Raw genomic sequence first — 15129 nt, forward strand, 5'->3', positions numbered from 1 at the left:
CTCACAGCTGCCAAATTGATTTTAGCTTAATATAAGGAAGAATTTTCTAATAATTGGAACTATTCCAAGGTTTAATTGGATAACACAGAAAGTACTGAACTCTAAACACTAGAAATGATGATTCAGAGGCTAAAAAAACATCACCTTTCTGGGAAGTTGTAAAGGAGGATTATTATGTTGTATGGATGGGAGGCTAGTGTAAAGTAGATAACATTTGAAGTATTTTTATTTCAAATCAACAAACATTTTATAAAATGCTTCGTATTTGCAAGTGACTAAAGAGGAAAAGTGATAGAAAGCTTAATGATCCCTGATCATAAGACATTTAAGTATGTTATCATTCAGAAGACAATAAGCAAATGAAAAATGGAAAAGGTCCGTTATGATTTATTTAACAAACTCTTTTCTCCATCAAAAATGGTGGAGGTACCACTTTTGGTTCCATCATCACAGTATTCAGGGTATGTATGAGGAAGAAGCAATGGCAGTAAGAAAAATATCCAAAGAACAGCTATACTAACCCCTACAGTTGGTACTGGAGTAAATATCATTTTGAGGGACTAAAGCAGGAGTGGGAAACCTTTTTTCCTGCTAAGGGTCATTTGGATATTTATAACACTGTTCATGGGCTATATTTGGTCAAACATTTAATTAATTACCCCTAAAAAAGGTACTTGATTTATTGGATTTTGAGTATATATATATAATACACACACACACACACACACACACACACACACACACACACACACACACACACAAATTTGGTTGGTTACAAAGTTGTCCTTTGTGTTCAAAGAGTACCAAAATGAAATCGCTATGTGAGGGTCAGTGTGTCTGAATGACTGATCAGACCAGGATGAGCTCAGAAGTCTCTATTATAGGTCAGACACAGAGTCTGTACGAAACATTAGGAGTGGAAATGTCTCTGTATTCATACATCTCTTGTTTCTTTGGAGCTATTGCAATTCTACTTTGCTCATAGAGCATAGCACTTCTCTGATGAAGGCATGCCCTGGTGGGTGGTCCTGTGCCAGTGGATCCCATGTCTCACAATGGATTCCAAGGTTCTTCAGAGATCCTGAGAGTGTCTTGCATCACTTCTTCTGGTCTACATGTGAGTGTTTTTTCTTGCGTGAGCTCTGCATAAAATATTCTTTTAGGCATCTGTTTCCTTGGTATTCAAACAATGTAGCCAGCCCGTCAAAGTTACTCTCTCCATGGTAGAGTTTGAATGATTGACAGTTCAGTCCAAGAAAGGAATTCAGCATCCAGTATCTTACCTTGTCAGAAGATCTCCAGATCTTCCTAAGACAATTCAAATAGAAGCGATTCAGTTTCCTGGCATGGCCCTGGTATATTATCTAGGTTTCACAGACATACAGCAATGAATTTATCACAGCAGCTCTGTAGATCTTCAGCTTGATAGGAAACCTAATATCTCTTCTCTTTTGCATTTTCCTTCAGAACCTCATCATCTATATGTACATCCCTGGAAAGTATATTGCCAAGGTAAAATTCAAAATTTCTCCATTTGTTGTAACTGATGGTTCCAGTATGGAAGGTATAGTTCTAGTTAGTGAAGAAACTCTGTTTTCTTGTTATTAATTGTCAGGCCAAAATTGGTGCAAGTGGCATAGGATCAATGCATATTCTGTTGCATCTCAGCCTCAGAGGCTGCATTCAGTACACAATCATGCCAACTCTTCCTCCATAACTAAGCTTACTTATACATAAATAATAATTATATATTCTAAATTATGTATATTACATATGTATTGTATTATAAATTGTTATACATTCTAAATACAATTATTATCTAACACAATAAGACAGCATGAAATATAAATGCTTGGGAAATGTCCAGATGAAGTACTATGAGACATTCAAAGAGGTATTTCCTTCATCTCTGGTGTTCAGGGAAAGCTTCATGGAAGAAATAAGATGGATTTTGGGGTCTTAAAGGATGAAGATGATTAACATGAAGAGAAAGTTGGGCACAGGGGAATGTCTATTGATCATAGATAACAGAAGATCAAATACAACTTTGGGAAAGGACAGGAGTAGATCAGGGAGTATTGAGTAGTCCAATTTGGAAAAATGATCATAGAATCTGAAAAGGCATCATTTTAGTGAAGAAAATATTATTAGGCCCTTGCTTTTTACTAAGTTCTGGGGGAATATAGAAAGAATATAGAATAAAAAGACATCCCCTGCTCTCAAGGAGCTCACAATCTAATGAAAGAGAGACAACACACAAGTGATATTACAAACAAATATCCAATATAAATAGAAAATAATCAGAGCTAAGGCACTCACATTAAGGGAGATCAGGTAAGACTTAACTCTAGAAAGGGAAAGCCAAGACAAGAAGAGGAGAAGGGATTCTCTTCATTCCTTTAAGTGAAGGTCTAAATTAAGGAGCTGGTAGTGAAAATGGTGAGGAAGGTTGGAAGGGATTTTTAGGAGATAGAATTGATAGGATTTGATAATTGGATGGAATAAGGAACAAAGATGATTCTGAAGTTTTTGCTATGTCTGATTCTGAGGACAAAGAGAGTAAAAGTAGGAAGGGACAGGTATTGTGGAAAGATGGTGAGCATGGCTTGATAATGTATTCAGCTTAATTATTAGGATCTGTATTCAACTTTTCTTTAATTCTGTGAACATTTTGAAACATTTATTTCCTTTACATAGGACTCAAAAGAACTAGAGGTGGTCCCCAGATCAATTCCCTTGCTTCCTCTACTCAGTTGATTCAAATACTTTTGTGTCCAAAATATGAAAGGAACAAAAACCCACTGAATATAATTTTCTTGTCTTACCATATGCCCAGGGGGTCCAGGGTCTCCTATGGTTCCTGGTTGACCTGTTGGACCTTGTTCTCCTGGAAAACCTTTTTCTCCTTTTATTCCTAATGTGTATTCACAAGGTGGGCCTGGGGGGCCAGGATCACCTAAATTTACACATAGTCTGTCAGTATTATCCAAAGTCAGTTTTCAGTAATATCAGTGACTACTATACATACTTTGAGAGCTAAATTAATTTCCTATAGAAAACTTGATTGTCAATATAAAAAAGCTCTCCATTTGCCTCTTTATTGTAGAAAGCCTGCATGTTCCACAGTTCATTAATCTATGGTTTCATTAGTATGAATATTCTCTTCACTATGGTAGATAGGAATCTCCCCTTTATGACAGCAGATAAAATAAATTTTCTACAACCAAGAAATTGTCATATTTTCTCTAATCTGGTAATGAAATTTTATGGCTATCAGACAACAGGTATATACAGTATCCAGTTGGGTCCATATTTGAAGCCCTTCTAACTCCTAGGACTTGCTGTAGTTTGTATTCCTTTAATATCATCTTCAAGAAACTAGGGTCATTTCCATGCCCAAATAAAGCATGGAAAAAGGACTGTTACTGTTATTAGGGCTTTTCATTTTTTTAAATGAAAGTTAAGGTCATATCTCCTACATTCTTTCATTCAAGCTTTTTTTTTCTATCAGGTACAATTTATTTACTATTTTGCAAGTTTTTATTTATAAAAACTAAAACTATCTGATTATATGTTTTTACAGCATTAGTGATGAGACAGCAAAAAGAGTATTGTCTTTAATGAGAAATAATTCTTGATCATTCATTTATGGTAATATTTGAAAAAATACCACTCACTGTGCATCGACTGAAATGATAGCAAAACATTTCTGGCTTTCTGGTTTCATTTGCAGGTTTCCATTAGATTTAATAAATCTTATGAACAGGTATTGAAAGCAAATTGATATGAAGAATTGGTATATATATGTATATATACATATATATATATATATATATATATTTTAGAGGAGGAAATTCTGTTTAATTTAAAAAATCTCCATAGGCATTTCCAAAGGCAGAATGCACTCCCTTTTTAGGAGATGTGGTTTAGAGAATTGTCTGAGTTTGAGTGGGATAAGAGAGAGGATTCCCAATCCTTATATAAAAATTGAGGGAAGATAATGAGTTCCCTTTTGGACTTGTTGAGTTTAAGATGAATACAGGACATCCAATTTGAAATGTCAACTAGGTTGCTGGAGATGTGTATCTGAAGGTCAGCAGAGGTCAGAGCTGAATATGTAAATCTGACAATCAGTACAAAATGATTATTGAATTCATGCTGTTGAAGATCACCAAGTGAAATCATATATAGCCATATTGTAGAGTTATTGGGTTCAATCAGGGTAGTTATGTGATTTTTCCCCAATATGAAATCAGGATAATGATATAATTTTCCCCCAGTATGAAAGTATTTGGGAAACTCCAGGGTAAAACATCATCTCTGCATTGTGTTTTTTCCTCTAAATATTTAGAAGTATAAACAAATACCTGCACTTCCTCTCAAGCCTGGAGGACCTTGATTTCCTTTTTGGCCTGGAATCAGTCTGCCAGGAAAACCTGGTGGCCCTGGAGGTCCTGTCATGCCTATGGGACCTACTGGTCCCACATCTCCCATCACACCTTTTATACCACAGATGCCTGGTAACCCTGGTCTTCCTTCATTTCCTTTGGCTCCTGTAGAGAAGGAGTGGTTGATTTTCAGAATGTTCTTCTAGTTATGATTGCATAATAGCTACCATCAAGAAGTGATTTAATTATGTATAAAATTGGGTTCTCTGTTTAAATTCTCCCCTCTTTTCAGATCATCCTCCAGATACCTGCAAAAGCAACTTTCCTAAAGTGTAGGTCTCTCCCTAGGGACTCAGTAAACTCCTGTGAGTCATGATAACCTCTGGGATCATATATAAACTCTGTTCAGCATTCAAATCCCTTAACCATTTGGCTTCCATATACTTTTTGAGCCCTTAGGCATCATTATTCTGCACACAAACCAGTCCAACCACATTGATCTTCTTGCTATTCATCATATATGATATTTCCCCTTCCAGTATGATGCACTTGTACAGGCTATTCACAATGCTGTATATAGTCTTTCCTCAGCTATGTCTCTTTGAATCCCTCAACTCAGCTCAAGGATCACCTTTGATAGGAAACCTTCTCTGATCCTTTAGTCTACCATGTACTAATATATAGAGATTTGCACCTTTTCTTTCTATCCCCTCAATTTTTCTGTAAGGAAGGGCCTTTCACTTTTGTGAAATCCTCAGCATCATGCACATAACCAGCATGCTTGTTGATTTATTGGTCAAAAGACTGAACCTGGGAGAAATCTTGGATTTCTTCATTTACAGATGAGGAAATTGATCTAGGAGGAGGTGAAGTGTCTTACCCAAGGTGACCCAGCTAGTCTGAGGTACAGTTGGACTCATACCTGAGTCATTGAGTCCTGACTACCAGTCAAGAACTCTCCCTCTCCCTCTCCCTCTCCCTCTCCCTCTCCCTCTCCCTCTCCTCTCTACTTATATTTATATCTATATCTATATCAAAACATAGCCTTTTCCTACCTAATGCATTATATCTTTGTATTGTACCAAGAGATCAAAGAGAGGGAGAAACAGTCTGGTGGTACAAGGTATGGGCTTAATAAGTTAGAAGATCCTTGATGCTCTACAGATAATAACAATAATGAATCTGGACAATGTTCAGTCTGCAAGATGTCCAGGAACCTTTGTTAAGTTTTATATGTTCATGTTGGTAAAATATTGGATGAGACCATGGTTTTTCTCATCTTGTCTAGACAACTAATATTTAGATCTCAGTTTCTTCATTAACTAAAATGATTCTATATTAGTGGGCAGCAGCAGCCTGAAATATAACTAGTAATTTGTGTTCTGCAGACTCAGATTATTAAAGTTCTTCAATTCTAAACACTCTCTTAGGGCAGGGACTATATATATATATATCCTACTTATCTTTGTATCTCCTACGACATCTAGCATAGACTTAGGCCTAACAAATGTATGAACAAGCCATGCTAAACCAATCTCCCATTCTTTTAATAAGGCTAATAGTAAAATCATAGTTCTAAATTTTTATATGGTGTAATAGTAAAGATAATTGATAATTGAATACATGGGATTCAATTGTCCATTATTTCTGTTCAGAATTTTTTGATTTGAGCATTATCAGCGTAAGACAACCCATAGGCTAGTATAATAATGTAGAATGGTGACCTTAATATTTAGAAGACTTGATCCTGATGCAGTCCAGCTGAGTGAACATGATCAGGTCAAATAACCTCTTCATGCTACCAGGAAATTATCAAAACTATAAATTACAGCTGAGTTCCTCTGTGATTAGGTGGCAGAGTTTCTCTTTTAGATGTTTTCCTGTACCAATGAAATGTCAGGTCTAGAATCCTTTCCTATTTCCCCTGCCTCCCAAGAATTTATCAGGTATATACAATTAGAGGCTATTTCTTGAAAATATAGGAAATGAGATTTAGGGGAGAAGAACCTCTTACCTTCTAATCCAGGAAGACCTCTTGGGCCTGGAAGTGCCCCTAACAGACCTGGGAAAAAATTTCTGGATATTAACTTCATTATATCCATGTGATTCATTTTAGCATTGCATGAGAAGAAAATCTAACTGCTTCTTTTGTTGGGGGGATATTTATTATAAAAACAGGCACAATAAAATACAAATTCTCACAATAGTTGAATACAAATATGTATATATAATTCTAGATCACATTAATGGATATCATGTTTCACTGTAAGTCCTCTGGCATCACAGATAGTCATTATATTGATCATAGTCTGTATGGCTTTCAGAGTTGTTTGTTTATAGTATTATTCTTATTGTATAGATTTGTTCCTTTGGTTCCATTCATTTCATTTTTAATTAATTTATAAAAGTCTTCAAAATTTTTTTTTAATATTGAGGTAAGGAAATAAATTGGTTTTTCTGGTTTTGCTTACTGGAAATTTTGCATTAGTTCAAGTAAACTTTTTCATGTCCTTTAAAAAATTTTCATTGATGTCTTCTGTTTTTTAAATCACCACAGATCATATGTATTTCCTTTCCCCTCCCTGAGAATTACTCAAATGACAAAAAGTGATTTGTTTGTTTTTAGAGAGAAAAAATCAGCATAACTGATCAATAAATTGAAAAAAATCCAACAAATATGTGCAGTATATAATACTTGTGAACCTCCCACCTCCATCAAGAAGTAAGGTTTTTTTAATGTCTATTTGAGTTCTGTTTGATTTTTATAATTTCATTATCCTTTTGATTTTTTTTTGGTATGTCATTCTTTCTACCCATATCTTTTGGAAATCAGTCTCTTCATTTCTCACAGTTTCTAAATTCACACAATTCATTAAGCACATTCACACAATTTATTAAGCACTCCTTTGTGAACCATCAATATATCTTATATTGATTTCTCCCTAGTATGCAGTACATTGCCTGAAAATTTCAAAATAAGACAAATTTCTCACCTCTCTCAAAATAAGCTATATCAAAATACAGGAAAAAATCTCCTGGGTTTTTCACTGCAATGCAGAGTCTCACCAGGCACGTAGCATGATCACAGTCATACTCTGAGCTTTCTTCAGTCTCATTTGATATTGATCAATAGAAGATTTTTAACTCATAACAGTAGAAGCCAGTGGAAAATAATAGGCCAGAGCAGCCCTAAAATGTGGTCAGTGAATATATAGATTTTGGTATGTCTCCTACCTCATAATCTAAAAAAGATGTCCGCTTTGTAGAGCTTCTTTTTTAAAGAAAGTTGATCCTAGGCATGAAGTAAATCATAAACTTATTTTTTTACTAGACTCAAAAGCCTAAGTAGATAGGAAAAGGGATGGTGAAACCTCTCCAGTTCTACTTTTAGAGGTCTTACAAAGACCGGCATCCCCAGGCAGAACTATTTCCCACTGTCACCTTCCTATGTCTCCTAGACGTGAAGTTCTGAGTTGTTAGAACAGCATCACATAGATCAGATCTCTGCATCTTCTCCCATATTTCTCTTTCTCTTGCCTTTTAAGAATCTGAGGATAAGATGATTCCAGGGTGGGCAGTTTCAGGATCTAGTCTGGTTCCCCCATGGAGTGTTGTCTTGATCTCTTCTCTAATTCACGCTCTCCATCAAGTGAGGTTTTAAGCAATTTGGACTGTGCCAGTGCTTCTCTATTGGACTGGAGAGTCCTCACAAGAGAAATTATCTAGCACTCATTTAAAACTGCCCCCAGAAATCCTATGAAGATGACAGAAAATGCATTCTTTGCAGAAATTGTGACCACATTCTGTAGACATGATGCATATAGAGAAATCTAGGCAGTTGGGGAACTTCAGCTCTTCTGAGAGGCTAGGAGTGAGATATGAGGCCATGATTCTTGAGGTACTTCTGATCTGAGCCTTTCCCCATGTCTGCAGCTCCAGGTCAGCTACCTAATTTTCTGTTTTTCTACTCTTTCCATTGGTTAGCTAAGTTCGAGGGTGGTAATATATTACAATTTTATGTATTTAAACTGTGCTAGGTGGATATAAAGACAAAAAAAGAAAAACAGCCAATGCTCTCAGAGAGCTTATATTCTAGAAGTTGGAAATTATTTAATTACAATAATAACGTTTTTCAGCAGTGAAAAAAATGGATTTGAGGTAACATGAAAGTCATACCTAGCTCTCCTTTTTCTCCTGCTGGACCAGGAAATGCATCCCCACCTTGTCTACCTTTTTCTCCCATTGGTCCTGGGGGCCCTGGGTCTCCTGGAAGACCTAGAAAAAGGACACACCCACCAAAAAGAAAATATATTTCCTTCTTATTCATACATATTCTCAAAGACAAGGAAATGGTTTGAGATTTTTTCATTTGTTTGTTTTAAAAGACTAATTGTTCAAGATGCAGCTAGGTGGTTCAGTGGATAGAACACAGACTTTGAGGCAGGATTCAGATATGAATTCAAATGTGACCTCAGAAACTTATTGACTATATGATCCTGGGCAAGTCACTTAAGCCTGATTGTTTAAAAAAAACCCTAATTATAAAGAACTTTAAATGTATGAATGTTAATTCTATATTAAATATAATCACTATAAATAAGTGAATATTTCCATGAAGATCATCATGTTGGAATTTCTGTTCTGATGGGGATTTTACTCAAGTGTGTATATTGAGTACAGTTTAATTCATTTTTTTCTGAATCTTAAATTAAATAATGGGTACCACTCTCCAAAATTCTAAGGCAGAGATAGATAAGTAATTAATGAAACAGTCATAATTAGGTAGACAGAGATTCTGACTTTAGAAAAAAAAACACTTGTCCTCAAAATTTTCTACCTCTGTCATCATACAACAGTGGTCTAAGAAGAGATTATAGAAAAACTACAAATGAAACCTGGAGGTCCTTTCTTTCCAGGAGTACCAGGGAAACCTTTGCATCCTTTAAATCCCAAATCACCAGCAGGTCCAGGCTGTCCTGTAAACAAATAAAGATTTAATAAAATATTACAGATATTTTAATGGAGGTCAAAATGATAGAGACAATCTCCTCATGCTCTTTGCTCCATCTCCCCACTGTCCCACCTCCCCATCTCCCCAATTACTTAACAAGATGCTACAATTGGAGTAGATTCTTGTTTAACACTCAGGTTGTACCAATATGCATAACAAAGTCTCTCTTGAAAGATTTAACCCTGAGATTTATTTCCAAGCTCATAATAACTCATAGAAAATTGACTTATTAATAGCAAGAAGTTCTCTTAGGCCAGAGATATTAAACAGGTACCACAACATTCCTCAATGCACACCCAACCAGATTAAAATGTAACAGGGAACTATTTAACAAAACAAATAAAAATACCACAAAACAGATGTTACATTTTAAACTGATTTTAAAATGTAGCCTATACGGATCCCTTATGTATTCCTGTTTGTGTTAGATAATTTCTGAATATATAATTTGACATAATTTTGTTAGTATCTTCAGTGTCTGCTATTAAACCACGAAAGTAGTCCTAACATCAGTTTTAGGAACAAAAGTACTGAACTTTTCCAACTTTGATAAAAATGGCATAAAACATTACCATTAAAATGTATCTGGAAAAATCACCTAATTTTTTTTTTGTTAGTTTGAGCTTTCAGTTTTAGACCCAGGAGGGACCTTAGAGATATTTAGCCCAACCTCATTTTACAAATGAAAAATATAAGCCTAGGGGAGTTAATTGATGTGCTCAAAGTCACAAATGCAGTATCTTAGGTGGAATCAGAACCCAGGCCATCTGACCCCAGAGCTGGGACTTTTTCTCCCTTTACCATGCTGTATCTCATACTTGTTTTTTATAAGCATTAGAATAAAATCAAAATTTGAAATTAAAATATTGTGCCAGCCAGAAACAAAGCTAAAGGTTAAACCCTAAACTTAAAAAATACACACACTGTTACAAGTTAGACCATAGTGCCTCTAGATTTGCTCAGTTTGGGCAGTGATAGTTGGGTCCCTTCCCCAATGAGAAGAGGGCTTACTTGGGTCGGCATTTGGCATCAATCACCAGGCTATGAAAGGGAAAACCTGCCTGGTAGGGTAAGGTTGGAATTTGAGCTAAAATTCAGAAATGTCAGCAGGATGCCATTACAATGTCAACCCAAGGATGCACCAGGGTAAATAAATCTAGAAGGTTAGGCATAATTTATAAAATGTCAGTCCCAAACTGGGCTAGAGAGAAAATTCAGCCTAGGAGAGTTAAGCAAAATACCATAGAAGTCACAACATTAGACCTTATTCACCTGAGTCGGTATCTATTTATGGGAGAGACAGTATCCATTCTGTAATCCCTTCTTTCCCTCTCATCAATACTACTGAGAAATGGGTTTATTTCCTCTCCCAGAAAGAATGCCCATTTCAAGAGTCTGGTTTCTCTCGTTGGACTCTTATTGTCAATCTGCTATGTTTTGTAGATTGGCACTGTGAGTCAAGAATTTCTTGGGCTACATAATTTTTGTTTATCTCCATTAATTGATATTGGTATAGTGCCCATTTAATACTTCATTATTCTGCTGGCTTTGCTTCTTCTTTTCCAGACTTCATTATTTATCCTCGATTGCTTCTCACCATGGAGCATCCATTTGTCTCTGCAGCTTTCTCCCTTGCTGGCCCCCTTCTCCCTTCACCATTCTTCTTCTGGGCCTTTATTTTAGGGAGAGGTCTGGGTTGGTCGATATTTTTTATCTTCCTGGTTCTTCTTTTGACTTTCCAAGCCTTCTTGCAGGTACTTTGCTGTCTCTACTGTACCTCTCCCCACTTCTTAGCTTCCTTTTGTGTGTTGACTTTATCCATTAGAATGTCAATTCCTTGAGAATGGAGCCTGTCTTTTCTTTTGCTTGTGTTTGTTTTCCCAGCTCATAGTTATGGCTTAATAAATGTCTGTTGTTTGCCTATTGATTGCCTTCCTGTCTGATTGACAAGACTTCTATCTATGTGGTTTGGGCTTGAGGTAGGCCAATTTTAGGTGGTAGCACATAGGTCAGGTGCTTAGTAAGAAGGGTTATCTAAACTGGAAAATTATGAACCTGTTATAACTCACTCTGCCAGTTTCTCAAAAGGACTAGGTATTTCGTCTTCAGGAAGACAATCAGGTCTAATTCCTTATATTCAAAAGCTTCCCAGAGATACAATAGTGGTGAGAATCTCATGTCACTTCAGGAGAGGGTCTTTTTATTTTCTCCCATACTTATAAAATACATTTATTATTTTTTGACATTAGTTTTTTAGAAATGTTGTGTTTCTAATTCTCTTCCTCCCTTCTGTTCCTTCACCACCCACTGAGAAGGCAAGCAATGTGGTGTCAATTATACATGTAAAATCACATAAGCCATATTAGCTATGTTGCAAAAAGAAATGCAAGAGGAATAAAGTGAAAAAATATGCTTGCTTGCACTCATATTTCATCAGTTCTTTCTCTGGAGGTAGATAGAATTTATCCTCATGAGTCCTTCAGAATTGTATTAGAGTATTGTATTGATCATAGTAGCTAAGTCTTTCATGGTTGTTCATCATTATCAATATTTGCTGTTATGGGGCAGCTAGGTGGCACAGTGGATAAAGCACCAGCCCTGGAGTCAGGAGGACCTGAGTTCAAATCTGACATCAGACATTTAATAATAACCTAGCTTTGTGACCTTGGGCAAGTCACTTAACCCCCACTGCCTTGCAAAAAAAAAACAAAACCAAAATCAATGTTGCTGTTACTGTGACCATGCTCTGGTTCTGCTCTTTGCTTTGCATCAATTCATACAAGTTTCACCAGGTTTTTCTGAAACCATCTAAGAGGGGTCCTTTAAAAGTTATTATCTACCTCTATCCTCTATCCATTTCTGCACAATTCAATAACCAATATAAACAACTTAGATTTGTGACCAATTTTAAAAAAATAAATTTAAAAACAAAACAATTTACCAGTTAAATAGATAAATTATTTTCCTAAAGCTCAATTCTGATTTGAACTTTAGTGACTCCCTATTGTAGGATCGAATAGAAAACTCTTTGAGATTTCATGCTATTCACAGTCAGGACCCTTCCAGTTTTTCCAGTCTTCTAATGCATTACTCCCTCTCTCTTTACCCTGTGGTCTAGGCATATTTTGTTCCTCATATATGACCCAGCATTTCCTGCCTATGTGTATTTGCATCAGCTGTCCCCATGCCTGGAAAACTCTAACTCCTCCTTTTGGGATACCTGGCTTTTTTGCAATTCTATACTCAAATAGTATCTTCTGCAGGCCTTTCACAGTCCAGTACTCAGAAGAATGACCCAAAGCACAAAGACAATGCTTCATTAAATGCTTATTAATTAATTAACATAAAAAATTAAATGAAGAATTCAAATTCTCAATATCTGTTGAAGCAGCCAAAAAAGGATAGTGGAAAAAGAAGAAATGATGAGTAAAAAGGGAAAGGCGACTTCTCCTTGGAGGAAGTAAAGAAAGGGACATTGGGTCTCTATTTCTGCTCTTTTTTTTAAGGTCTTTGCAATGCAAATGGGATTAAGTGGCTTGCCCAAGGCCACACAGCTAGGTAATTATTAAGTATCTGAGGCCAGATTTGAACTCAGGTCCTCCTGACTCCAGGGCTGGTGCTCTATCCATTGTGCCACCTAGCCACCCCTATTTCTGCTCTTCTTGACTTGTACCTGGCTCAGCCGTTGTCTGGTCCATAATCCAAATACCTTGACTGTCATCTGCTGTCGATCACAGTTCTGGGTCGACACTTCCTCTGTTGGCAAGACATGTGCTTAATTATGCCATATTGTCTTTTCATCTAGCTACTTGCAGGATGGCTTCTTTTCCTTTTTCCTCAAATTACCCCGCTAGGTCAAGGGGAAGACTACTGGAACATGGGTAGTGATGGGTAAATTGCCCAACTGGCCAGCCCCCCTGGATCCATAACATCTCTATTGATTATCCCCCATACCTGTAATTCTCTCCTTGCTTACCTCCTTCTCCTGGCTTCCCTAACTTCCTTCAAGTCCCAGTTGAAATATCAACTTCAAGAAGCCATTCCCAGTCTCTCTTAATCCTAGGGACTTCTCTCTGTTGGTTATCTCCCTCATATCTCACTAACTGTACATAGTTCTCACGTGCTGTCTCCACCATTACACTGTCTTTTGTCTTTCTTTCTTGGTATCCTCAGCACTTACATAGCATCCGCCACATAGCGAGTACTTAATAAATGCTTATGAACAGATTGGTGTAGTGCAGTTGTTGATGTAGGTATTCATGAGACATTATGAATTTGTGGACAGAGTACTGGACTTGAAGTCAAGAAGTCTTGGGTTCAAATTCTATCTCACTCAGGTACTTATTAGCTGTGTGACTTTAGCAAAGCACCCAACTTTTCAGTGCCTCAACCATAAAATGAAAGGATTGGACTTGATGGTTCCTCAAATCCCTTTGATTTGTTTGTTTGTTTGTTTCTTTGGAGATAATCAGGATTAAATGATTTGCCTAGGGTCGGTTGTGTTTGAGTCAGTAAGTATCTAAGGTAGGATCTGAACTCAGGTCCTCCCAACTCCAGGCCTAGTGTGTCATCATCCATGTATCATCTTTCTAGTTTTTAAATATTTCTATGGCAAAAGGCTTTGCCCTTGACAGTTGCAAGCTATGGCTTGTTGTGTTGGTGACAACCATAACAATAATAAAATAGTTAACATTTTTATATAATCCTTTAAGGTTTACATACTACATAAAACACGTCATTTCATTTGACCCTCATAACAACCTTTGAGGTACATGCTATTATCACCATCATATGTCAGAGGAAATTGGACCAAACAGAAGTGAAGGGACTAGCCCAGGGTCATACAGCCAGTAGAAGTCTAAGGCAGAACTCAAACTCAGATCTTCTTGACTCAACTCCAGCACCTCCTCCCTTCCGTCACCTAGCTGCTTATGAGCAGTCTTGGAGATAGAGAACCTGCTCTGGACAAGAGAACTCACTCCAAGCTTTGATCCAAATGGTTGTGTATACAAAATACTGGTATATGACAAATAATTCACTGTGGTTAAATGGATCCAGAGAGTTATGTAGGAGTTGGCAAATAAAGGGGGTAAAAACAGAGGGTTCAAAGGGACCAGCATGGAATAAGTCTCCAAAATACCAAGCAGGACATGATGTCCCTGAATGGCACGGGAATCAATGGATGAATGTTTGTCTCTTGGGCACTTTCTACCTGTTATCCAACACCTGAGCCACTCCCTGCTCCATTTGTAGTTCCACTGGTATAGTCGTGATTCGAAGATTCCACTGAAGAAGTCCTGTACTTGTTATTGGACAATCAATATGGTAATGCTTTCCCTGCATATTTCATTTCTTCTCCAGTAATGTAAATCTTGATAATTTGAGTCAAATTAAACTCACTTTTTTTAGGTTTTTGCAAGGCAAATGGGGTTAAGTGGCTTGCCCAAGGCCACACAGCTAGGTAATTATTAAGTATCTGAGACCGGATTTGAACTCAGGTACTCTTGACTCTATCCACTGCGCCACCTAGCAGCCCCAATTCAACTCACTTCAATTCAACAAACCTTATTAAGTGTCAATGATATATCAGACAATGTGATAAAGAACTAGTGAACAAAGACAAAAATGAAAGATTGGAATACAATTTGAGAAAAGGATCCAATTTTAAGATCTGATTTTAGAGGGAAGAATGTAATTGGTTCACTCTTTGTTGAATATAAGGCTTTCTGC

At 36.7% G+C, this 15129-nt stretch overlaps 1 protein-coding gene across 1 annotated transcript in view; it reads right to left on the bottom strand.

Annotated features, from left to right (window-relative positions):
* The window catches only part of COL4A3 (collagen type IV alpha 3 chain), a 179239-nt gene that overhangs the window by 24649 nt on the left and 139461 nt on the right, over positions 1 to 15129 (bottom strand). The window contains exons 39-43 of the mRNA XM_074191247.1: positions 9284 to 9364; positions 8565 to 8663; positions 6403 to 6450; positions 4368 to 4553; positions 2826 to 2956 (exon numbers count right to left, since the gene is read on the bottom strand). Of these exons, the coding sequence (XP_074047348.1) occupies positions 2826 to 2956; positions 4368 to 4553; positions 6403 to 6450; positions 8565 to 8663; positions 9284 to 9364 (545 nt within the window). The remainder of the gene's footprint in view (positions 1 to 2825; positions 2957 to 4367; positions 4554 to 6402; positions 6451 to 8564; positions 8664 to 9283; positions 9365 to 15129) is intronic.

Source organism: Macrotis lagotis, chromosome 6, assembly GCF_037893015.1.
Source record: "Macrotis lagotis isolate mMagLag1 chromosome 6, bilby.v1.9.chrom.fasta, whole genome shotgun sequence".
NCBI classification, from domain to species: Eukaryota; Metazoa; Chordata; class Mammalia; order Peramelemorphia; family Peramelidae; genus Macrotis; species Macrotis lagotis.